At 42.5% G+C, this 24957-nt stretch overlaps 1 protein-coding gene across 1 annotated transcript in view; it reads right to left on the reverse strand.

The window, feature by feature from the left end:
- Positions 1-542: 542 nt before the first annotated feature.
- myo5b (myosin VB) overlaps positions 543-24957 on the reverse strand; it is a 183614-nt gene continuing 159199 nt past the window's right edge. Inside the window, exons 37-40 of the mRNA XM_079525228.1 lie at positions 24202-24299; positions 23521-23695; positions 21427-21507; positions 543-1242 (exon numbers count right to left, since the gene is read on the reverse strand). Of these exons, the coding sequence (XP_079381354.1) occupies positions 1090-1242; positions 21427-21507; positions 23521-23695; positions 24202-24299 (507 nt within the window). The 3' untranslated portion in view covers positions 543-1089. The remainder of the gene's footprint in view (positions 1243-21426; positions 21508-23520; positions 23696-24201; positions 24300-24957) is intronic.

Raw genomic sequence — 24957 nt, forward strand, 5'->3', positions numbered from 1 at the left:
TAACCATACCAGGAGTCCAAGACCGTTACTAGTCCGTCACCCGACCCAAGCACTAACCATACCAGGAGTCCAAGACAGTTACTAGTCCGTCACCCGACCCAAGCACTAACCATACCAGGAGTCCAAGACAGTTACTAGTCTGTCACCCGACCCAAGCACTAACCATACCAGGAGTCCAAGACAGTTACTAGTCCGTCACCCGACCACTAACCATACCAGGAGTCCAAGACAGTTACTAGTCCGTGACCCGACCCAAGCACTAACCATACCAGGAGTCCAATACAGTTACTAGTCCGTCACCCGACCCAAGCACTAACCATACCAGGAGTCCAAGACAGTTACTAGTCCGTCACCCGACCCAAGCACTAACCATACCAGGAGTCCAAGACAGTCACTAGTCCGTCACCCGACCCAAGCACTAACCATACCAGGAGTCCAAGACAGTCACTAGTCCGTCACCCGACCCAAGCACTAACCATACCAGGAGTCCAAGACAGCCACTAGTCCGTCACCCGACCCAAGCACTAACCATACCAGGAGTCCAAGACAGTTACTAGTTCGTCACCCGACCCAAGCACTAACCATACCAGGAGTCCAAGACAGTTACTAGTCCATCACCCGACCCAAGCACTAACCATACCAGGAGTCCAAGACAGACACTAGTCCGTCACCCGACCCAAGCACTAACCTGGCGCTGACCGCACGCGGACGCCACGGGGGATTTGTAACCCGCAGAACGGGTGATTTGTAACCGGGAACGCATGTCGGGAGCGACGGTGTTGACGGACTAATGACTGTCTGAGTTTTGCTTCTTTACACTCTGATCAGTTAGTCCAGGCCCAGGGAAGCAGGGATGTGTTTAGACTCGTATGAGGAAGTCCAGGCCCAGGGAAGCAGGGATGTGTTTAGACTCGTATGAGGAAGTCCAGGCCCAGGGAAGCAGGGATGTATTTAGACTCGTATGAGGAAGTCCAGGCCCAGGGAAGCGGGGATGTGTTTAGACTCGTATGAGGAAGTACAGGCCCAGGGAAGCAGGGATGTATTTAGACTCGTATGAGGAAGTCCAGGCCCAGGGAAGCGGGGATGTGTTTAGACTCGTATGAGGAAGTCCAGGCCCAGGGAAGCGGGGATGTGCAGCGTGTCGAGGCTCAGGGCCGACGGTGTGTAGGGGAACAGGACGGGGAACGTGTGTTTGGTGTCCATCAGGAGCTGAGGAGGGTCGTTACGGTCCTGGAGGCGATTCTGTGGGCGCACGCACGCACGCACACACGCACGCACGCACGCACGCACGCACGCACAGACACAGACACAGACACAGACACAGACACACAGACACAGACACAGACACACACACACACACACACACACACACACACACACACACACACACACACACACAAAAGGTGAAGGTGTTGCTGTTTGGACGGACTCGCAGTGATGGGAATAAAAAAGGTGAATGAAATCAAGCTTCATTTTTATTCACGCAGGACTCGACACGTCGTCACGCAGCACGTTTTCCTTCAAAGGAAGACATTTAAATTTGATTTTATGGACTTTTGATATAAGTCAGGCTGGGAGCGTCGCTCCACAGGCTGGGAGCGTCGCTCCACAGGCTGGGAGCGTCGCTCCACAGGCTGGGAGCGTCGCTCTACAGGCTGGGAGCGCCGCTCCACAGGCTGGGAGCACCATCGCTCCACAGGCTGGGAGCGTCGCTCTACAGGCTGGGAGCACCATCGCTCCACAGGCTGGGAGCACCATCGCTCCACAGGCTGGGAGCGTCGCTCCACAGGCTGGGAGCGCCGCTCCACAGGCTGGGAGCACCATCGCTCCACAGGCTGGGAGCGTCGCTCCACAGGCTGGGAGCGTCGCTCTACAGGCTGGGAGCACCATCGCTCCACAGGCTGGGAGCACCATCGCTCCACAGGCTGGGAGCGTCGCTCTACAGGCTGGGAGCGCCGCTCCACAGGCTGGGAGCACCATCGCTCCACAGGCTGGGAGCATCGCTCCACAGGCTGGGAGCGTCGCTCCACAGGCTGGGAGCACCATCGCTCCACAGGCTGGGAGCACCATCGCTCCACAGGCTGGGAGCATCGCTCCACAGGCTGGGAGCGTCGCTCCACAGGCTGGGAGCGTCGCTCCACAGGCTGGGAGCGTCGCTCCACAGGCTGGGAGCGCCGCTCCACAGGCTGGGAGCACCATCGCTCCACAGGCTGGGAGCGTCGCTCTACAGGCTGGGAGCGCCGCTCCACAGGCTGGGAGCACCATCGCTCCACAGGCTGGGAGCATCGCTCCACAGGCTGGGAGCATCGCTCCACAGGCTGGGAGCGTCGCTCCACAGGCTGGGAGCACCATCGCTCCACAGGCTGGGAGCACCATCGCTCCACAGGCTGGGAGCATCGCTCCACAGGCTGGGAGCGTCGCTCCACAGGCTGGGAGCGTCGCTCCACAGGCTGGGAGCGTCGCTCCACAGGCTGGGAGCGTCGCTCCACAGGCTGGGAGCACCGCTCCACAGGCTGGGAGCGTCGCTCTACAGGCTGGGAGCATCGCTCCACAGGCTGGGAGCGCCGCTCCACAGGCTGGGAGCGCCGCTCCACAGGCTGGGAGCGTCGCTCCACAGGCTGGGAGCACCATCGCTCCACAGGCTGGGAGCGTCGCTCCACAGGCTGGGAGCGTCGCTCCACAAGCTGGGAGCGTCGCTCCACAGTCCGGGAGCACCGCTCCACAGTCCTATATCCCCCCCGGGTGTTTGGTGTTAACCCATTTTGGGCGGGAACCCCTTTTGGTGTTAGCATTGTGTTATCCTTTAGCTATTGAAAAATAGCAGATCTACGAGCTTGTAGGTCTGCTATTTTTGAAAAATCGAAGAACGACTGACATAGAAACATAGCTTTTTCAGAAAACTGTAGAAGACATTTTTAGAATCTGATCTCAGGTCAAAATGGGTTTTAAGGAAGAACAAAAAGCATGGCGATGCATCACATACATAAAAAGTAGTTATCATGAAGCATACGTAAGCTAAGAACGTAACAGTGGGATATCTATATAATGAAACTATGTATGTTGTTTGTACACTTTATAGAACGTAACAGTGGGATATCTATATAATGAAACTATGTATGTTGTTTGTACACTTTATAGAACGTAACAGTGGGATATCTATATAATGAAACTATGTATGTTGTTTGTACACTTTATAGAACGTAACAGTGGGATATCTATATAATGAAACTATGTATGTTGTTTGTACACTTTATAGAACGTAACAGTGGGATATCTATATAATGAAACTATGTATGTTGTATGTACACTTTATAGAACGTAACAGTGGGATATCTATATAATGAAACTATGTATGTTGTATGTACACTTTATAGAACGTAACAGTGGGATATCTATATAATGAAACTATGTACACTTTATAGTGCGATGTCTACATAAAATGCTATCTAAGTTGCATAAGTAGAGCCTTTGCATACGCCTGTAAGGTCGTCGAGGCTAGGGGAGGGGCTACGGGCTAGGGGAGGGGCTACGGGCTAAGATGGAGGTGGTTTTTCAGACAACAGATCACCTCCTATAAATCTCTAGGATCGATCGATGCACATTGACTGTGAAATGAGCTGGCGCTCCCATGTGACAAGCATGTGTGCAGAAATACACCAGCGCCTTCGTTTTCTCCGCATAGGCTCAGAGTCCCGTTTGTTCCGCGCTATTTAATCCAATATCCAACCCTGCCTGGATCGTCTTATTACCTTTGGAGCATAACTCTGAAGTATTTGCAGCTTTGATTCACGAAAATCCGGCGGAAAATAGTCCCATGGGTTTGTTGTTGAAGAGAGAAACATGTTGTTGAAGAGAGAAACATGGGTTTGTTGTTGAAGAGAGAAACATGTTGTTGTTGAAGAGAGAAACATGGGTTTGTTGTTGAAGAGAGAAACATGTTGTTGAAGAGAGAAACATGGGTTTGTTGTTGAAGAGAGAAACATGTTGTTGAAGAGAGAAACATGTTGTTGTTGAAGAGAGAAACATGTTGTTGTTGAAGAGAGAAACATGTTGTTGTTGAAGAGAGAAACATGTTGTTGTTGAAGAGAGAAACATGTTGTTGTTGAAGAGAGAAACATGTTGTTGTTGAAGAGAGAAACATGGGTTTGTTGTTGAAGAGAGAAAAATGTTGTTGAAGAGAGAAACATGGGTTTGTTGTTGAAGAGAGAAACATGGGTTTGTTGTTGAAGAGAGAAACATGTTGTTGTTGAAGAGAGAAACATGTTGTTGAAGAGAGAAACATGTTGTTGAAGAGAGAAACATGGGTTTGTTGTTGAAGAGAGAAACATGGGTTTGTTGTTGAAGAGAGAAACATGTTGTTGAAGAGAGAAACATGTTGTTGAAGAGAGAAACATGGGTTTGTTGTTGAAGAGAGAAACATGTTGTTGAAGAGAGAAACATGGGTTTGTTGTTGAAGAGAGAAACATGTTGTTGTTGAAGAGAGAAACATGTTGTTGTTGAAGAGAGAAACATGTTGTTGAAGAGAGAAACATGTTGTTGAAGAGAGAAACATGTTGTTGTTGAAGAGAGAAACATGGGTTTGTTGTTGAAGAGAGAAACATGTTGTTGTTGAAGAGAGAAACATGGGTTTGTTGTTGAAGAGAGAAACATGTTGTTGTTGAAGAGAGAAACATGGGTTTGTTGTTGAAGAGAGAAACATGTTGTTGTTGAAGAGAGAAACATGGGTTTGTTGTTGAAGAGAGAAACATGTTGTTGAAGAGAGAAACATGTTGTTGTTGAAGAGAGAAACATGTTGTTGTTGAAGAGAGAAACATGTTGTTGTTGAAGAGAGAAACATGTTGTTGTTGAAGAGAGAAACATGTTGTTGAAGAGAGAAACATGGGTTTGTTGTTGAAGAGAGAAACATGGGTTTGTTGTTGAAGAGAGAAACATGTTGTTGAAGAGAGAAACATGTTGTTGAAGAGAGAAACATGGGTTTGTTGTTGAAGAGAGAAACATGTTGTTGAAGAGAGAAACATGGGTTTGTTGTTGAAGAGAGAAACATGTTGTTGTTGAAGAGAGAAACATGTTGTTGTTGAAGAGAGAAACATGTTGTTGAAGAGAGAAACATGGGTTTGTTGTTGAAGAGAGAAACATGTTGTTGTTGAAGAGAGAAACATGGGTTTGTTGTTGAAGAGAGAAACATGTTGTTGTTGAAGAGAGAAACATGGGTTTGTTGTTGAAGAGATAAACATGTTGTTGAAGAGAGAAACATGTTGTTGTTGAAGAGAGAAACATGGGTTTGTTGTTGAAGAGAGAAACATGTTGTTGTTGAAGAGAGAAACATGGGTTTGTTGTTGAAGAGAGAAACATGTTGTTGAAGAGAGAAACATGTTGTTGTTGAAGAGAGAAACATGTTGTTGTTGAAGAGAGAAACATGTTGTTGTTGAAGAGAGAAACATGTTGTTGTTGAAGAGAGAAACATGTTGTTGAAGAGAGAAACATGGGTTTGTTGTTGAAGAGAGAAACATGGGTTTGTTGTTGAAGAGAGAAACATGTTGTTGAAGAGAGAAACATGTTGTTGAAGAGAGAAACATGGGTTTGTTGTTGAAGAGAGAAACATGTTGTTGAAGAGAGAAACATGGGTTTGTTGTTGAAGAGAGAAACATGTTGTTGTTGAAGAGAGAAACATGTTGTTGTTGAAGAGAGAAACATGTTGTTGAAGAGAGAAACATGGGTTTGTTGTTGAAGAGAGAAACATGTTGTTGTTGAAGAGAGAAACATGGGTTTGTTGTTGAAGAGAGAAACATGTTGTTGTTGAAGAGAGAAACATGGGTTTGTTGTTGAAGAGAGAAACATGTTGTTGTTGAAGAGAGAAACATGTTGTTGTTGAAGAGAGAAACATGTTGTTGTTGAAGAGAGAAACATGTTGTTGTTGAAGAGAGAAACATGGGTTTGTTGTTGAAGAGAGAAACATGTTGTTGTTGAAGAGAGAAACATGTTGTTGTTGAAGAGAGAAACATGTTGTTGTTGAAGAGAGAAACATGTTGTTGAAGAGAGAAACATGGGTTTGTTGTTGAAGAGAGAAACATGTTGTTGTTGAAGAGAGAAACATGTTGTTGTTGAAGAGAGAAACATGTTGTTGTTGAAGAGAGAAACATGTTGTTGTTGAAGAGAGAAACATGTTGTTGTTGAAGAGAGAAACATGTTGTTGTTGAAGAGAGAAACATGGGTTTGTTGTTGAAGAGAGAAACATGTTGTTGTTGAAGAGAGAAACATGTTGTTGAAGAGAGAAACATGGGTTTGTTGTTGAAGAGAGAAACATGTTGTTGAAGAGAGAAACATGGGTTTGTTGTTGAAGAGAGAAACATGGGTTTGTTGTTGAAGAGAGAAACATGTTGTTGAAGAGAGAAACATGTTGTTGAAGAGAGAAACATGGGTTTGTTGTTGAAGAGAGAAACATGTTGTTGAAGAGAGAAACATGGGTTTGTTGTTGAAGAGAGAAACATGTTGTTGAAGAGAGAAACATGGGTTTGTTGTTGAAGAGAGAAACATGTTGTTGAAGAGAGAAACATGGGTTTGTTGTTGAAGAGAGAAACATGGGTTTGTTGTTGAAGAGAGAAACATGGGTTTGTTGTTGAAGAGAGAAACATGTTGTTGAAGAGAGAAACATGGGTTTGTTGTTGAAGAGAGAAACATGTTGTTGTTGAAGAGAGAAACATGTTGTTGTTGAAGAGAGAAACATGTTGTTGAAGAGAGAAACATGTTGTTGTTGAAGAGAGAAACCTGTTGTTGAAGAGAGAAACATGGGTTTGTTGTTGAAGAGAGAAACATGGGTTTGTTGTTGAAGAGAGAAACATGTTGTTGAAGAGAGAAACATGGGTTTGTTGTTGAAGAGAGAAACATGGGTTTGTTGTTGAAGAGAGAAACATGTTGTTGTTGAAGAGAGAAACATGGGTTTGTTGTTGAAGAGAGAAACATGGGTTTGTTGTTGAAGAGAGAAACATGTTGTTGTTGAAGAGAGAAACATGTTGTTGTTGAAGAGAGAAACATGGGTTTGTTGTTGAAGAGAGAAACATGTTGTTGAAGAGAGAAACATGTTGTTGTTGAAGAGAGAAACATGGGTTTGTTGTTGAAGAGAGAAACATGTTGTTGTTGAAGAGAGAAACATGTTGTTGAAGAGAGAAACATGGGTTTGTTGTTGAAGAGAGAAACATGGGTTTGTTGTTGAAGAGAGAAACATGTTGTTGAAGAGAGAAACATGTTGTTGAAGAGAGAAACATGGGTTTGTTGTTGAAGAGAGAAACATGTTGTTGAAGAGAGAAACATGGGTTTGTTGTTGAAGAGAGAAACATGTTGTTGAAGAGAGAAACATGGGTTTGTTGTTGAAGAGAGAAACATGTTGTTGAAGAGAGAAACATGTTGTTGAAGAGAGAAACATGTTGTTGAAGAGAGAAACATGGGTTTGTTGTTGAAGAGAGAAACATGTTGTTGAAGAGAGAAACATGGGACTGTTGTTGAAGAGAGAAACATGGGTTTGTTGTTGAAGAGAGAAACATGGGTTTGTTGTTGAAGAGAGAAACATGGGTTTGTTGTTGAAGAGAGAAACATGTTGTTGAAGAGAGAAACATGGGTTTGTTGTTGAAGAGAGAAACATGTTGTTGAAGAGAGAAACATGGGTTTGTTGTTGAAGAGAGAAACATGGGTTTGTTGTTGAAGAGAGAAACATGTTGTTGAAGAGAGAAACATGGGTTTGTTGTTGAAGAGAGAAACATGGGTTTGTTGTTGAAGAGAGAAACATGTTGTTGAAGAGAGAAACATGTTGTTGAAGAGAGAAACATGTTGTTGAAGAGAGAAACATGGGTTTGTTGTTGAAGAGAGAAACATGTTGTTGAAGAGAGAAACATGGGTTTGTTGTTGAAGAGAGAAACATGGGTTTGTTGTTGAAGAGAGAAACATGTTGTTGAAGAGAGAAACATGTTGTTGAAGAGAGAAACATGGGTTTGTTGTTGAAGAGAGAAACATGTTGTTGAAGAGAGAAACATGGGTTTGTTGTTGAAGAGAGAAACATGGGTTTGTTGTTGAAGAGAGAAACATGTTGTTGAAGAGAGAAACATGTTGTTGTTGAAGAGAGAAACATGGGTTTGTTGTTGAAGAGAGAAACATGTTGTTGAAGAGAGAAACATGGGTTTGTTGTTGAAGAGAGAAACATGGGTTTGTTGTTGAAGAGAGAAACATGTTGTTGAAGAGAGAAACATGTTGTTGAAGAGAGAAACATGTTGTTGAAGAGAGAAACATGTTGTTGAAGAGAGAAACATGGGTTTGTTGTTGAAGAGAGAAACATGTTGTTGAAGAGAGAAACATGGGTTTGTTGTTGAAGAGAGAAACATGGGTTGGTTGTTGAAGAGAGAAACATGTTGTTGAAGAGAGAAACATGTTGTTGAAGAGAGAAACATGTTGTTGAAGAGAGAAACATGTTGTTGAAGAGAGAAACATGAAGTTGAAGAGAGAAACATGGGTTTGTTGTTGAAGAGAGAAACATGTTGTTGAAGAGAGAAACATGTTGTTGAAGAGAGAAACATGTTGTTGAAGAGAGAAACATGTTGAAGAGAGAAACATGTTGTTGAAGAGAGAAACATGTTGTTGAAGAGAGAAACATGTTGTTGAAGAGAGAAACATGTTGTTGAAGAGAGAAACATGTTGTTGAAGAGAGAAACATGTTGTTGTTGAAGAGAGAAACATGGGTTTGTTGTTGAAGAGAGAAACATGTTGTTGTTGAAGAGAGAAACATGTTGTTGTTGAAGAGAGAAACATGTTGTTGTTGAAGAGAGAAACATGGGTTTGTTGTTGAAGAGAGAAACATGGGTTTGTTGTTGAAGAGAGAAACATGGGTGTGAGAGGGAGGATGACTTGAGTTAAGCAGTCACACCTGGCCTGAGTCAAACTAGAACTGGACTCAGAGCTGGGTGTGGCTGCGCACCTGTTGTGCATGGACTTGATCAAGGCACAACAGGATAAATCAGTCAGCTCCACAAACACTCAAGAGAGAGCGTCTGTCTGGACAGTGGAGAGCCATCTGCTCTCCTGTGTAAATTAATATTGTGATGCTTTCAATGTGTTATTCCCTTGACTTGGGTTTGTTGTTGAAGAGAGAAACATGTTGTTGAAGAGAGAAACATGGGTTTGTTGTTGAAGAGAGAAACATGGGTTTGTTGTTGAAGAGAGAAACATGTTGTTGAAGAGAGAAACATGTTGTTGAAGAGAGAAACATGGGTTTGTTGTTGAAGAGAGAAACATGTTGTTGAAGAGAGAAACATGGGTTTGTTGTTGAAGAGAGAAACATGTTGTTGAAGAGAGAAACATGGGTTTGTTGTTGAAGAGAGAAACATGTTGTTGAAGAGAGAAACATGGGTTTGTTGTTGAAGAGAGAAACATGGGTTTGTTGTTGAAGAGAGAAACATGGGTTTGTTGTTGAAGAGAGAAACATGTTGTTGAAGAGAGAAACATGGGTTTGTTGTTGAAGAGAGAAACATGTTGTTGTTGAAGAGAGAAACATGTTGTTGTTGAAGAGAGAAACATGTTGTTGAAGAGAGAAACATGTTGTTGTTGAAGAGAGAAACCTGTTGTTGAAGAGAGAAACATGGGTTTGTTGTTGAAGAGAGAAACATGGGTTTGTTGTTGAAGAGAGAAACATGTTGTTGAAGAGAGAAACATGGGTTTGTTGTTGAAGAGAGAAACATGGGTTTGTTGTTGAAGAGAGAAACATGTTGTTGTTGAAGAGAGAAACATGGGTTTGTTGTTGAAGAGAGAAACATGGGTTTGTTGTTGAAGAGAGAAACATGTTGTTGTTGAAGAGAGAAACATGTTGTTGTTGAAGAGAGAAACATGGGTTTGTTGTTGAAGAGAGAAACATGTTGTTGAAGAGAGAAACATGTTGTTGTTGAAGAGAGAAACATGGGTTTGTTGTTGAAGAGAGAAACATGTTGTTGTTGAAGAGAGAAACATGTTGTTGAAGAGAGAAACATGGGTTTGTTGTTGAAGAGAGAAACATGGGTTTGTTGTTGAAGAGAGAAACATGTTGTTGAAGAGAGAAACATGTTGTTGAAGAGAGAAACATGGGTTTGTTGTTGAAGAGAGAAACATGTTGTTGAAGAGAGAAACATGGGTTTGTTGTTGAAGAGAGAAACATGTTGTTGAAGAGAGAAACATGGGTTTGTTGTTGAAGAGAGAAACATGTTGTTGAAGAGAGAAACATGTTGTTGAAGAGAGAAACATGTTGTTGAAGAGAGAAACATGGGTTTGTTGTTGAAGAGAGAAACATGTTGTTGAAGAGAGAAACATGGGACTGTTGTTGAAGAGAGAAACATGGGTTTGTTGTTGAAGAGAGAAACATGGGTTTGTTGTTGAAGAGAGAAACATGGGTTTGTTGTTGAAGAGAGAAACATGTTGTTGAAGAGAGAAACATGGGTTTGTTGTTGAAGAGAGAAACATGTTGTTGAAGAGAGAAACATGGGTTTGTTGTTGAAGAGAGAAACATGGGTTTGTTGTTGAAGAGAGAAACATGTTGTTGAAGAGAGAAACATGGGTTTGTTGTTGAAGAGAGAAACATGGGTTTGTTGTTGAAGAGAGAAACATGTTGTTGAAGAGAGAAACATGTTGTTGAAGAGAGAAACATGGGTTTGTTGTTGAAGAGAGAAACATGTTGTTGAAGAGAGAAACATGGGTTTGTTGTTGAAGAGAGAAACATGGGTTTGTTGTTGAAGAGAGAAACATGTTGTTGAAGAGAGAAACATGTTGTTGTTGAAGAGAGAAACATGGGTTTGTTGTTGAAGAGAGAAACATGTTGTTGAAGAGAGAAGCATGGGTTTGTTGTTGAAGAGAGAAACATGGGTTTGTTGTTGAAGAGAGAAACATGTTGTTGAAGAGAGAAACATGTTGTTGAAGAGAGAAACATGTTGTTGAAGAGAGAAACATGTTGTTGAAGAGAGAAACATGGGTTTGTTGTTGAAGAGAGAAACATGTTGTTGAAGAGAGAAACATGTTGTTGAAGAGAGAAACATGTTGTTGAAGAGAGAAACATGTTGTTGAAGAGAGAAACATGGGTTTGTTGTTGAAGAGAGAAACATGGGTTTGTTGTTGAAGAGAGAAACATGTTGTTGAAGAGAGAAACATGTTGTTGAAGAGAGAAACATGTTGTTGAAGAGAGAAACATGTTGTTGAAGAGAGAAACATGGGTTTGTTGTTGAAGAGAGAAACATGTTGTTGAAGAGAGAAACATGGGTTTGTTGTTGAAGAGAGAAACATGGGTTGGTTGTTGAAGAGAGAAACATGTTGTTGAAGAGAGAAACATGTTGTTGAAGAGAGAAACATGTTGTTGAAGAGAGAAACATGTTGTTGAAGAGAGAAACATGAAGTTGAAGAGAGAAACATGGGTTTGTTGTTGAAGAGAGAAACATGTTGTTGAAGAGAGAAACATGTTGTTGAAGAGAGAAACATGTTGTTGAAGAGAGAAACATGTTGAAGAGAGAAACATGTTGTTGAAGAGAGAAACATGTTGTTGAAGAGAGAAACATGTTGTTGAAGAGAGAAACATGTTGTTGAAGAGAGAAACATGTTGTTGAAGAGAGAAACATGTTGTTGTTGAAGAGAGAAACATGGGTTTGTTGTTGAAGAGAGAAACATGTTGTTGTTGAAGAGAGAAACATGTTGTTGTTGAAGAGAGAAACATGTTGTTGTTGAAGAGAGAAACATGGGTTTGTTGTTGAAGAGAGAAACATGGGTTTGTTGTTGAAGAGAGAAACATGGGTGTGAGAGGGAGGATGACTTGAGTTAAGCAGTCACACCTGGCCTGAGTCAAACTAGAACTGGACTCAGAGCTGGGTGTGGCTGCGCACCTGTTGTGCATGGACTTGATCAAGGCACAACAGGATAAATCAGTCAGCTCCACAAACACTCAAGAGAGAGCGTCTGTCTGGACAGTGGAGAGCCATCTGCTCTCCTGTGTAAATTAATATTGTGATGCTTTCAATGTGTTATTCCCTTGACTTGGAGGAATAAAGCTAAAACTTAAGGAAGCTGCCCTGTGTTGTGTCCTTCCTTGCCCTGGGTAGTGACTAGTCGGTCACATTTGGAGCCTGAACAGGGACATGGAGGGACAGCAGTGAACTCCTGGGACTGTGCGGAGGTGCAGCAGAACACTGCCACTCTTCAGCAGCATCAGTTTCAGGCATAGCTTGCTATTGACACACGCCTGCAACAGACGGAGGCACAGTGGCAGCAGTTAGACCAAGATAAGGAAAGGCCGATGGACAGCAGTTACCGGCGCAATCACCAGCGCCTTTTGCAAGGACTACAGTACTTGCATGAAATGACGGGGCCACTGAGCCGGGCTACGTGTGAACGGCATCCTGGTGAGGACCAGCCACCCAGTGTCCTGGTGAGGACCAACGAGCCCGACTACAGGTCCCAGCAATCTGGTCATCGGCCTAGCTACAAACCCCAGCACTTCTCGGCAGCAGCGGAAGGCAACAGAGTTGTCCACCTGAGGGTGGGGAAGCAGAGCATCAGCCACCGTGGACAACGGCCTGCAGCTGGAGAACCCACCAACAAGCCACCATCGTGACTCCACTGGTGAGCCTCCTCCCAGCCTGTCCAAGCAGCCCCTGCAGCAGCATAAGCCCAGAACCACCTCTGCCAACCTGGTCAGCAGCCCATGCCTCCGGTCTCCGGGAGTGAGGGGGAGGGTGGGGCTGGACATTGGGGAAGTGTGTGGGACAATGTTGTTTGAGGGGTTTTGTTATTTTAGGTATAGCAACCCTGTTTCAGAGTCTGTTGTTGTTTATGTTAGGAATGGTAACCCATGCATTTCCACAATGCAGAGCAATAAAGCTCCTGGCCCCGATGGCTTCTCTGCCTGTTTCTATAAAAAATTTGCTGCACAACTCGCTCCTCTACTTTTAGAGGTTTTCAATCACTCCTTAGACCAAGGTGTTCTACCACCAACCCTAAATCAGGCTCTAATCTCACTCATCTTAAAAAAAGACAAAGACCCCAGACTATGCAGCAGCTACAGACCTATTAGTCTGCTTAATAACGATGTCAAACTCCTGGCCAAGATATTGGCAAGCAGGCTTGATGCATGTCTCCCCAATATAATCTCTCAGGACCAAACAGGCTTTGTCACAGGTCGCCAACTATCATCCAGCGTTCGCAGGCTCCTGAATGTCGTTCTGTCGCCTTCTACCTCCCAAGAACCAGAGATGATAATCTCGTTAGACGCAGAAAAAGCGTTTGACCGTGTTGAGTGGCAATACTTATTCAGGATTTTGCAGAAATTTGGATTTGGTACAAAAGTTATCTCTTGGATTCAGCTTCTTTACTCGGCTCCATTGGCCAGCGTTAAATCGAACTCTGATGTCTCTCCAGCTTTTCCCCTCACACGTGGTACACGCCAAGGCTGCCCCTTGTCACCCCTATTGTTCGCATTAGCTATAGAGCCCTTATCCATTGCTCTAACAAGCTCTACACTGTTTTCAGGCATAAGGAGAGGAGGAATTGAGCATAAAGTGGCACTATATGCAGACGACCTACTCTTATTTGTCCAAAACCCAGTTAATTGTGCCGATACCATTGTTAATCTATTGAACAACTTTGGAGCCTTCTCAGGATACAAGTTGAACATTGCTAAAAGTGTATGCTTCCCTGTTAACCACATAGCCAAATCAATCCCCCCTGGCGCGCTACCCTTCAACCTTTCGTTAAATAACTTTAAATACCTGGGTATAACTGTATGTCACTCACTTAGCTCGCTACACAAGGAGAATTACACAACATTAATTGAAAAGGTTAAATTAGATCTTCAAAGGTGGAATAAGCTTCCTCTCTCACTGGTGGGCCGCATTGAAACAATTAAAATGAACATACTGCCACGCCTCCTTTTTCTTTTTCAAACCCTCCCTCTTTTTTTGCCCAAATCGTTTTTTAATTCACTGGATAAAATCTTATCATCCTTTATGTGGGCCAATAAGTCCCCTAGAATCACCAAAGTCACTCTTCAAAGACCCAAACAAGAGGGAGGACTTGCCTCACCCAACATGATATTCTATTATTGGGCATCAAATATTTTAATGATGAAGAAATGGTGCCACTCTGTCGAGATCTGGTGTGATATGGAGGCTAAATCCTGCACATCCTCTCTTCCAGCATTACTCTTTGCCCCCCTACCAACACGTTATTCCCAGTATACCAACAATCCAGTAGTTCTCTCTTCATTGAAAATTTGGAATCAGTTTAGACAACATTTTGAGTTAAAATCCCCATCAGTCCTTATGCCCATTTGTAAAAACCATTTGTTTCCATCCTCCTCTTTGGACTCAACATACAGCAAGTGGAAGGAGAAGGGCCTTATCTCTTTTAGGGATCTATACAGCGATGGGTTATTTATTTCTCTCGGAGAACTCGCCACCAAATTGAATAATCAAAACAATAGCTTTTTTAGATTTTTCCAAATACGTAACTTTGCAAGCACCCATTTTAAACCCTTCCCCAGTTTACCTGAGAAAACCCTAGTGGAGTCCATCATGTCTGCACCAGATTCTATGTTTAACATTTCATCAATTTACAATGCTCTTGTTTCCTTTAGAACAACCTCTCTACTTGGGTTGAGAGGCGCATGGGAGGATGAACTTGGGACTGAGCTGAGCGAGGAATATTGGGCTGATGTGCTGTCTAGGATTAACAATTCATGTGCCTGCGCTCGTATGTGCCTGATTCAATTGAAAGTGGTTCATAGGATTCATTACACTAAAGCTAAGCTTAGTAGACTATTTCCAGAAACAAACGACTCATGCAACAGGTGCCTTCAATCCCCTGCAAACCACACACATACTTTTTATTCCTGTTCAAAGCTCGCCTCTTTTTGGAAATCCTTTTTTGACACACTCAGTCTGGTCCTGGGATTCTCTGTATTACCCTGTCATTTTATAGCTATCTTTGGCGTGTCCCCTGTAGGAGGCAGATTTAATAGATTCCAGGCCGATGCGGTTGCTTTTGCCTCCCTCATAGCCAGGCGTCGTATATTGCTCCACTGGAAGAGCCCTAATCCTCCTGAGGGTTCAGTATGGCTAAAAGATTTGTCATCCTTTCTCCATTTGGAAAAAATCAAATACACTGTTAGGGGTTCGTTGAATAACTTCTACAGAACCTGGGACCCATTCCTCACATACATTAATTCCTTAACCACAATTTAAGTAGGAACTAATTCCAATATTCCCCCTCTACTGTGAGTATACTGTGATCATGCGTATATGTGTATGTGCATGTATGTACATGTGTGCACGGTTATGCGTGTGCGCATATGTATGAATGTGTATCATGTGCATGTATGTATGTATATGTGTGTATGGATACATGTAGGCTATGTGTGTATATGTGCGTATGTATGTATATGTATGTATGTATGTATGTATGTATGTATATGTATGTATGTGTGTATGTATATATGTATGTGTATATATGTATGTATATGTATGTATATATATGTATATATATATATATATATATATATATATATATATATATATATTTAAAAATGAAATAGTTCAATTACATTTACATTTTTACATTGCTCCCACATTGCTCCCACTATTGCTAGCATTTAATCTTAATTACTTTAATGCATGAATCTCAAACTTAGTAACTCATTCTGTTTCCCCCGGGGCATGGGAGGGTAAGGGCGGGGGGATACTTGTGAGGGTCTGTTTTGTTTTTGTTGTGTCTGTTTTGTTTTGTTTCCACGTGTTCGGTTTACTTTTTTGTTTTGTCTCCTGTTTTGTTTGGTCATGTATGTCTTGTATTTTAAAATGGAAAAAACCTAATAAAAATTATATATAAAAAAAAAAGGAATGGTAACCCTGTGTCAGAGTCTGGTTTTAAGATTTTTTTTTTGCTTGGTATGGGGGGGGGGGGGGGGGGGGGGGGGGGAGTAGGTTTCAGCTGGGGATTGTCCCCAGCCTCAGTTTAACGAGGGGGGTATGTGAGAGGGAGGATGACTTGAGTTAAGCAGTCACACCTGGCCTGAGTCAAACTAGAACTGGACTCAGAGCTGGGTGTGGCTGCGCACCTGTTGTGCATGGACTTGATCAAGGCACAACAGGATAAATCAGTCAGCTCCACAAACACTCAAGAGAGAGCGTCTGTCTGGACAGTGGAGAGCCATCTGCTCTCCTGTGTAAATTAATATTGTGATGCTTTCAATGTGTTATTCCCTTGACTTGGAGGAATAAAGCTAAAACTTAAGGAAGCTGCCCTGTGTTGTGTCCTTCCTTGCCCTGGGTAGTGACTAGTCGGTCACAATGGGTTTGTTGTTGAGAGAAACATGGGTTTGTTGTTGAAGAGAGAAACATGGGTTTGTTGTTGAAGAGAGAAACATGGGTTTGTTGTTGAAGAGAGAAACATGTTGTTGTTGAAGAGAGAAACATGTTGTTGAAGAGAGAAACATGGGTTTGTTGTTGAAGAGAGAAACATGGGTTTGTTGTTGAAGAGAGAAACATGTTGTTGTTGAAGAGAGAAACATGGGTTTGTTGTTGAAGAGAGAAACATGTTGTTGAAGAGAGAAACATGTTGTTGAAGAGAGAAACATGTTGTTGTTGAAGAGAGAAACATGTTGTTGAAGAGAGAAACATGTTGTTGAAGAGAGAAACATGTTGTTGTTGAAGAGAGAAACATGGGTTTGTTGTTGAAGAGAGAAACATGTTGTTGAAGAGAGAAACATGGGTTTGTTGTTGAAGAGAGAAACATGGGTTTGTTGTTGAAGAGAGAAACATGTTGTTGTTGAAGAGAGAAACATGGGTTTGTTGTTGAAGAGAGAAACATGTTGTTGTTGAAGAGAGAAACATGGGTTTGTTGTTGAAGAGAGAAACATGTTGTTGAAGAGAGAAACATGGGTTTGTTGTTGAAGAGAGAAACATGTTGTTGAAGAGAGAAACATGTTGTTGAAGAGAGAAACATGTTGTTGAAGAGAGAAACATGGGTTTGTTGTTGAAGAGAGAAACATGTTGTTGAAGAGAGAAACATGGGTTTGTTGTTGAAGAGAGAAACATGTTGTTGAAGAGAGAAACATGTTGTTGTTGAAGAGAGAAACATGTTGTTGAAGAGAGAAACATGTTGTTGAAGAGAGAAACATGTTGTTGTTGAAGAGAGAAACATGTTGTTGAAGAGAGAAACATGTTGTTGAAGAGAGAAACATGGGTTTGTTGTTGAAGAGAGAAACATGTTGTTGAAGAGAGAAACATGTTGTTGTTGAAGAGAGAAACATGTTGTTGAAGAGAGAAACATGTTGTTGAAGAGAGAAACATGTTGTTGTTGAAGAGAGAAACATGTTGTTGAAGAGAGAAACATGTTGTTGAAGAGAGAAACATGGGTTTGTTGTTGAAGAGATAAACATGTTGTTGAAGAGAGAAACATGGGTTTGTTGTTGAAGAGAGAAACATGGGTTTGTTGTTGAAGAGAGAAACATGTTGTTGTTGAAGAGAGAAACATGGGTTTGTTGTTGAAGAGAGAAACATGTTGTTGAAGAGAGAAACATGGGTTTGTTGTTGAAGAGAGAAACATGTTGTTGAAGAGAGAAACATGTTGTTGAAGAGAGAAACATGTTGTTGAAGAGAGAAACATGTTGTTGAAGAGAGAAACATGTTGTTGTTGAAGAGAGAAACATGGGTTTGTTGTTGAAGAGAGAAACATGATGTTGAAGAGAGAAACATGGGTTTGTTGTTGAAGAGAGAAACATGTTGTTGTTGAAGAGAGAAACATGGGTTTGTTGTTGAAGAGAGAAACATGTTGTTGTTGAAGAGAGAAACATGGGTTTGTTGTTGAAGAGAGAAACATGTTGTTGAAGAGAGAAACATGGGTTTGTTGTTGAAGAGAGAAACATGTTGTTGTTGAAGAGAGAAACATGTTGTTGAAGAGAGAAACATGTTGTTGAAGAGAGAAACATGTTGTTGAAGAGAGAAACATGTTGTTGTTGAAGAGAGAAACATGTTGTTGAAGAGAGAAACATGGGTTTGTTGTTGAAGAGAGAAACATGTTGTTGAAGAGAGAAACATGGGTTTGTTGTTGAAGAGAGAAACATGTTGTTGAAGAGAGAAACATGTTGTTGAAGAGAGAAACATGGGTTTGTTGTTGAAGAGAGAAACATGTTGTTGAAGAGAGAAACATGGGTTTGTTGTTGAAGAGAGAAACATGTTGTTGAAGAGAGAAACATGTTGTTGAAGAGAGAAACATGGGTTTGTTGTTGAAGAGAGAAACATGTTGTTGAAGAGAGAAACATGGGTTTGTTGTTGAAGAGAGAAACATGTTGTTGAAGAGAGAAACCTGTTGTTGTTGAAGAGAGAAACATGGGTTTGTTGTTGAAGAGAGAAACATGGGTTTGTTGTTGAAGAGAGAAACATGTTGTTGAAGAGAGAAACATGTTGTTGTTGAAGAGAGAAACATGTTGTTGAAGAGAGAAACATGTTGTTGAAGAGAGAAACATGTTGTTGAAGAGAGAAACATGTTGTTGAAGAGAGAAACATGTTGTTGAAGAGAGAAACATGTTGTTGAAGAGAGAAACATGTTGTTGAAGAGAGAAACATGGGTTTGTTGTTGAAGAGAGAAACATGGGTTTGTTGTTGAAGAGAGAAACATGTTGTTGAAGAGAGAAACATGTTGTTGAAGAGAGAAACATGTTGAAGAGAGAAACATGTTGTTGAAGAGAGAAACATGTTGTTGAAGAGAGAAACATGTTGTTGAAGAGAGAAACATGTTGTTGAAGAGAGAAACATGTTGTTGAAGAGAGAAACATGTTGTTGAAGAGAGAAACATGTTGTTGAAGAGAGAAACATGTTGTTGAAGAGAGAAACATGGGTTTGTTGTTGAAGAGAGAAACATGTTGTTGAAGAGAGAAACATGTTGTTGAAGAGAGAAACATGTTGTTGAAGAGAGAAACATGGGTTTGTTGTTGAAGAGAGAAACATGTTGTTGAAGAGAGAAACATGTTGTTGAAGAGAGAAACATGTTGTTGAAGAGAGAAACATGTTGTTGAAGAGAGAAACATGTTGTTGAAGAGAGAAACATGTTGTTGTTGAAGAGAGAAACATGGGTTTGTTGTTGAAGAGAGAAACATGTTGTTGTTGAAGAGAGAAACATGTTGTTGAAGAGAGAAACATGTTGTTGAAGAGAGAAACATGTTGTTGAAGAGAGAAACATGTTGTTGAAGAGAGAAACATGTTGTTGAAGAGAGAAACATGTTGTTGAAGAGAGAAACATGTTGTTGAAGAGAGAAACATGTTGTTGAAGAGAGAAACATGTTGTTGAAGAGAGAAACATGTTGTTGAAGAGAGAAACATGTTGAAGAGAGAAACATGTTGTTGAAGAGAGAAACATGTTGAAGAGAGAAACATGTTGTTGAAGAGAGAAACATGTTGTTGAAGAGAGAAACATGTTGTTGTTGAAGAGAGAAACATGTTGTTGAAGAGAGAACCATGTTGTTGAAGAGAGAAACATGTTGTTGAAGAGAGAAACATGTTGTTGAAGAGAGAAACATGTTGTTGAAGAGAGAAACATGTTGTTGAAGAGAGAAACATGTTGAAGAGAGAAACATGTTGTTGAAGAGAGAAACATGTTGAAGAGAGAAACATGTTGAAGAGAGAAACATGTTGTTGAAGAGAGAAACATGTTGTTGAAGAGAGAAACATGTTGAAGAGAGAAACATGTTGTTGAAGAGAGAAACATGTTGTTGAAGAGAGAAACATGTTGAAGAGAGAAACATGTTGAAGAGAGAAACATGTTGAAGAGAGAAACATGTTGAAGAGAGAAACATGTTGAAGAGAGAAACATGTTGTTGAAGAGAGAGACATGTTGTTGAAGAGAGAAACATGTTGTTGAAGAGAGAAACATGTTGTTGAAGAGAGAAACATGTTGTTGAAGAGAGAAACATGTTGTTGAAGAGAGAAACATGTTGAAGAGAGAAACATGTTGTTGAAGAGAGAAACATGTTGAAGAGAGAAACATGTTGAAGAGAGAAACATGTTGAAGAGAGAGACATGTTGTTGAAGAGAGAAACATGTTGTTGAAGAGAGAAACATGTTGTTGAAGAGAGAAACATGTTGTTGAAGAGAGAAACATGTTGTTGAAGAGAGAAACATGTTGAAGAGAGAAACATGTTGTTGAAGAGAGAAACATGTTGAAGAGAGAAACATGTTGAAGAGAGAAACATGTTGAAGAGAGAAACATGTTGAAGAGAGAAACATGTTGAAGAGAGAAACATGTTGAAGAGAGAAACATGTTGAAGAGAGAAACATGTTGAAGAGAGAAACATGTTGAAGAGAGAAACATGTTGTTGAAGAGAGAAACATGTTGAAGAGAGAAACATGTTGAAGAGAGAAACATGTTGAAGAGAGAAACATGTTGAAGAGAGAAACATGTTGAAGAGAGAAACATGTTGAAGAGAGAAACATGTTGAAGAGAGAAACATGTTGAAGAGAGAAACATGTTGTTGAAGAGAGAAACATGTTGTTGAAGAGAGAAACATGTTGTTGAAGAGAGAAACATGTTGTTGAAGAGAGAAACATGTTGTTGAAGAGAGAAACATGTTGTTGAGAGAAACATGTTGAAGAGAGAAACATGTTGAAGAGAGAAACATGTTGAAGAGAGAAACATGTTGTTGAAGAGAGAAACATGTTGTTGAAGAGAGAAACATGTTGAAGAGAGAAACATGTTGAAGAGAGAAACATGTTGAAGAGAGAAACATGTTGAAGAGAGAACCATGTTGAAGAGAGAAACATGTTGAAGAGAGAAACATGTTGAAGAGAGAAACATGTTGAAGAGAGAAACGCCTACGATGCGAAACAAGAACAGCCTACACAGCATGTTGTAGTCCAAACAAACCCCCTCGTTCACTTGCATTGAACTCATTTTCCCAGAAGCCCTAGCAGCCCAGAGCCTGGCTAGATTTCCGGTTTCGTCGTGGTAAGGCGACGGCCTCGTCACCAGGTCCGCCACAAACCCGCTCTTTCTTTTAAATTATTAAAAAACGGCGATTTAAACACATTAAACAAATAGCGGGTGTAACGTATTAATAAGCGTGGCTACAACATGGATTCAATAATTGAACGCCGTCAAAGTGTTGAGGAAACCGATGGAACGGTAGACTCCGCCTCCTTCGTCTACTGGGGCGCGAGCGACAGGAAGCAGAACCACGGTTTGGGCTTTCAGGAACAGGAAGTGGTTTACCTGGATGTTCCGTATGAAGGACAGGAAGTCGTTTACCTGGATGTTCCGTATGAAGGACAGGAAGTCGTTTACCTGGATGTTCCGTATGAAGGACAGGAAGTGGTTTACCTGGATGTTCCGTATGAAGGACAGGAAGTGGTTTACCTGGATGTTCCGTATGAAGGACAGGAAGTGGTTTACCTGGATGTTCCGTATGAAGGACACGGTGACTCTCTCCTCAAACTCGTTGAGCGGCGTGTAGAGGTTCAGGATCTTCACGATCTGGAACAGGAAGTTCAATTAGTCTGACAGGACGTTCAATTAAACTCTGGACACATGAAATATGTGACAGGAAGTTAATTTAGGCAAACAGTCTTGCGTTGCCAGACTGTTGCCTATCGCAATTTCCAAGTGCTTCCGTCATACAGTCTGGAGCAACGGAAGCTCTGATCACGAGTAAAATATAAATGCTTCCGTCATACAGTCTGGAGCAACGGAAGCTCTGATCACGAGTAAAATATAAATGCTTCCGTCATACAGTCTGGAGCAACGGAAGCTCTGATCAAGAGTAAAATATAAATGCTTCCGTCATACAGTCTGGAGCAACGGAAGCTCTGATCAAGAGTAAAATATAAATGCTTCCGTCATACAGTCTGGAGCAACGGAAGCTCTGATCATGAGTAAAATATAAATGCTTCCGTCATACAGTCTGGAGCAACGGAAGCTCTGATCAAGAGTAAAATATAAATGCTTCCGTCATACAGTCTGGAGCAACGGAAGCTGCGATCATGAGTAAAATATAAATGCTTCCGTCGTACAGTCTGGAGCAACGGAAACTCTGATCATGAGTAAAATATAAATGCTTCCGTCGTACAGTCTGGAGCAACGGAAGCTCTGATCATGAGTAAAATATAAATGCTTCTGTCGTACAGTCTGGAACAACGGAAGCTCTGATCACGAGTAAAATATAAATGCTTCCGTCATACAGTCTGGAGCAACGGAAGCTCTGATCACGAGTAAAATATAAATGCTTCCGTCATACAGTCTGGAGCAACGGAAGCTCTGATCACGAGTAAAATATAAATGCTTCCGTCATACAGTCTGGAGCAACGGAAGCTCTGATCAAGAGTAAAATATAAATGCTTCCGTCATACAGTCTGGAGCAACGGAAGCTCTGATCAAGAGTAAAATATAAATGCTTCCGTCATACAGTCTGGAGCAACGGAAGCTCTGATCATGAGTAAAATATAAATGCTTCCGTCATACAGTCTGGAGCAACGGAAGCTCTGATCAAGAGTAAAATATAAATGCTTCCGTCATACAGTCTGGAGCAACGGAAGCTGCGATCATGAGTAAAATATAAATGCTTCCGTCGTACAGTCTGGAGCAACGGAAACTCTGATCATGAGTAAAATATAAATGCTTCCGTCGTACAGTCTGGAGCAACGGAAGCTCTGATCATGAGTAAAATATAAATGCTTCTGTCGTACAGTCTGGAACAACGGAAGCTCTGATCATGAGTAAAATATAAATGCTTCCGTCATACAGTCTGGAGCAACGGAAGCTCTGATCATGAGTAAAATATAAATGCTTCCGTCATACAGTCTGGAGCAACGGAAGCTCTGATCATGAGTAAAATATAAAGTGGAAGTGGAGCCTGCATAGGTGGGTGAGTGTGAGTGTGAGTGCGAGCGTGAGCGTGTGTGTGTGTGTGTACCTGTTGCATGGTGAGGGAGGTGCAGTACCTGTTGCATGGTGAGGGAGGTGCAGTACCTGTTGCATGGTGAGGGAGGTGCAGTACCTGTTGCATGGTGAGGGAGGTGCAGTACCTGTTGCATGGTGAGGGAGGTGCAGTACCTGTTGCAGGGTGAGGGAGGTGCAGTACCTGTTGCATGGTGAGGGAGGTGCAGTACCTGTTGCATGGTGAGGGAGGTACAGTACCTGTTGCATGGTGAGGGAGGTGCAGTACCTGTTGCATGGTGAGGGAGGTACAGTACCTGTTGCATGGTGAGGGAGGTGCAGTACCTGTTGCATGGTGAGGGAGGTACAGTACCTGTTGCATGGTGAGGGAGGTGCAGTACCTGTTGCATGGTGAGGGAGGTGCAGTACCTGTTGCATGGTGAGGGAGGTGCAGTACCTGTTGCATGGTGAGGGAGGTGCAGTACCTGTTGCATGGTGAGGGAGGTACCTGTTGCATGGTGAGGGAGGTGCAGTACCTGTTGCATGGTGAGGGAGGTACCTGTTGCATGGTGAGGGAGGTGCAGTACCTGTTGCATGGTGAGGGAGGTGCAGTACCTGTTGCATGGTGAGGGAGGTGCAGAGCGAACAGATGTTTTCTGCGTCGGCGGAGGTCTTCTTCTTGACCTGCAGCAGCTGAGCAGCCTGGATGATGGACTCCAGCGTCTCTGCTGCCTTGCTCATCTGCAGGTTGTTACCCCGCAACCACTCCTCCATCTGACTCACGTTGTACCTGCACGCACACACACGCACGCACACGCACACACACGCGGGATTTAAACCAACGACTGCTCTGTCTGACTCAGTAGCGACTCAAGTGAAGGAGCTGCAGCTGTTCTCTGTTACAGCGCCACCATGAGGCCGAGCGGAGATTCACGCGTCATCAGTCAATCACGACAAATAAACACAATCATCGCCATGCTGAGCTTTTGTTAAGTCATCGGCTGCCATTGACGTGATGGTTATTAACCCATTTTGGGCCCTTTTGGTGTTTTAAAGCTTAATTATGTTATACTTTAGCTATCGAAAAATAGCAGATCTACAAGCTCGTAGTGCACCACCGAGTGGCACGCTACGAGCTTGTAGGTCTGCTATTTTTGAAAAATCGTGAAAATGCGGCACAAATCTTTGAATATATATTCTTTCAGAATACTTTTTTTTAATTTCGATGTCAGGCCTAAATGGGTTAATTAAGTCATCGGCTGCTGTTGACGGTTATCAACGTGGCGTTCTTCTTACCTGAGCTGCATGCCGGTGCTCCAGCTGCACACGTCCTTACGGAGCAGGAGGTTGTTGAGCGTTACGGCATTGATGCTGTGGAACAGCTGGCGAATCACCTGTTGACAGGGGAACATTATGGAGGTTACACCACCTGTTGACAGGGGGACATTATGGAGGTTACACCACCTGTTGACAGGGGAACATTATGGAGGTTACACCACCTGTTGACAGGGGAACATTATGGAGGTTACACCACCTGTTGACAGGGGAACATTATGGAGGTTACACCACCTGTTGACAGGGGGACATTATGGAGGTTACACCACCTGTTGACAGGGGGACATTATGGAGGTTACACCACCTGTTGACAGGGGGACATTATGGAGGTTACACCACCTGTTGACAGGGGAACATTATGGAGGTTACACCACCTGTTGACAGGGGAACATTATGGAGGTTACACCACCTGTTGACAGGGGAACATTATGGAGGTTACACCACCTGTTGACAGGGGAACATTATGGAGGTTACACCACCTGTTGACAGGGGGACATTATGGAGGTTACACCACCTGTTGACAGGGGGACATTATGGAGGTTACACCACCTGTTGACAGGGGGACATTATGGAGGTTACACCACCTGTTGACAGGGGAACATTATGGAGGTTACACCACCTGTTGACAGGGGAACATTATGGAGGTTACACCACCTGTTGACAGGGGAACATTATGGAGGTTACACCACCTGTTGACAGGGGAACATTATGGAGGTT

Source organism: Electrona antarctica, assembly GCF_951216825.1.
Source record: "Electrona antarctica genome assembly, chromosome: 16".
In the NCBI taxonomy this organism is placed as follows: domain Eukaryota; kingdom Metazoa; phylum Chordata; class Actinopteri; order Myctophiformes; family Myctophidae; genus Electrona; species Electrona antarctica.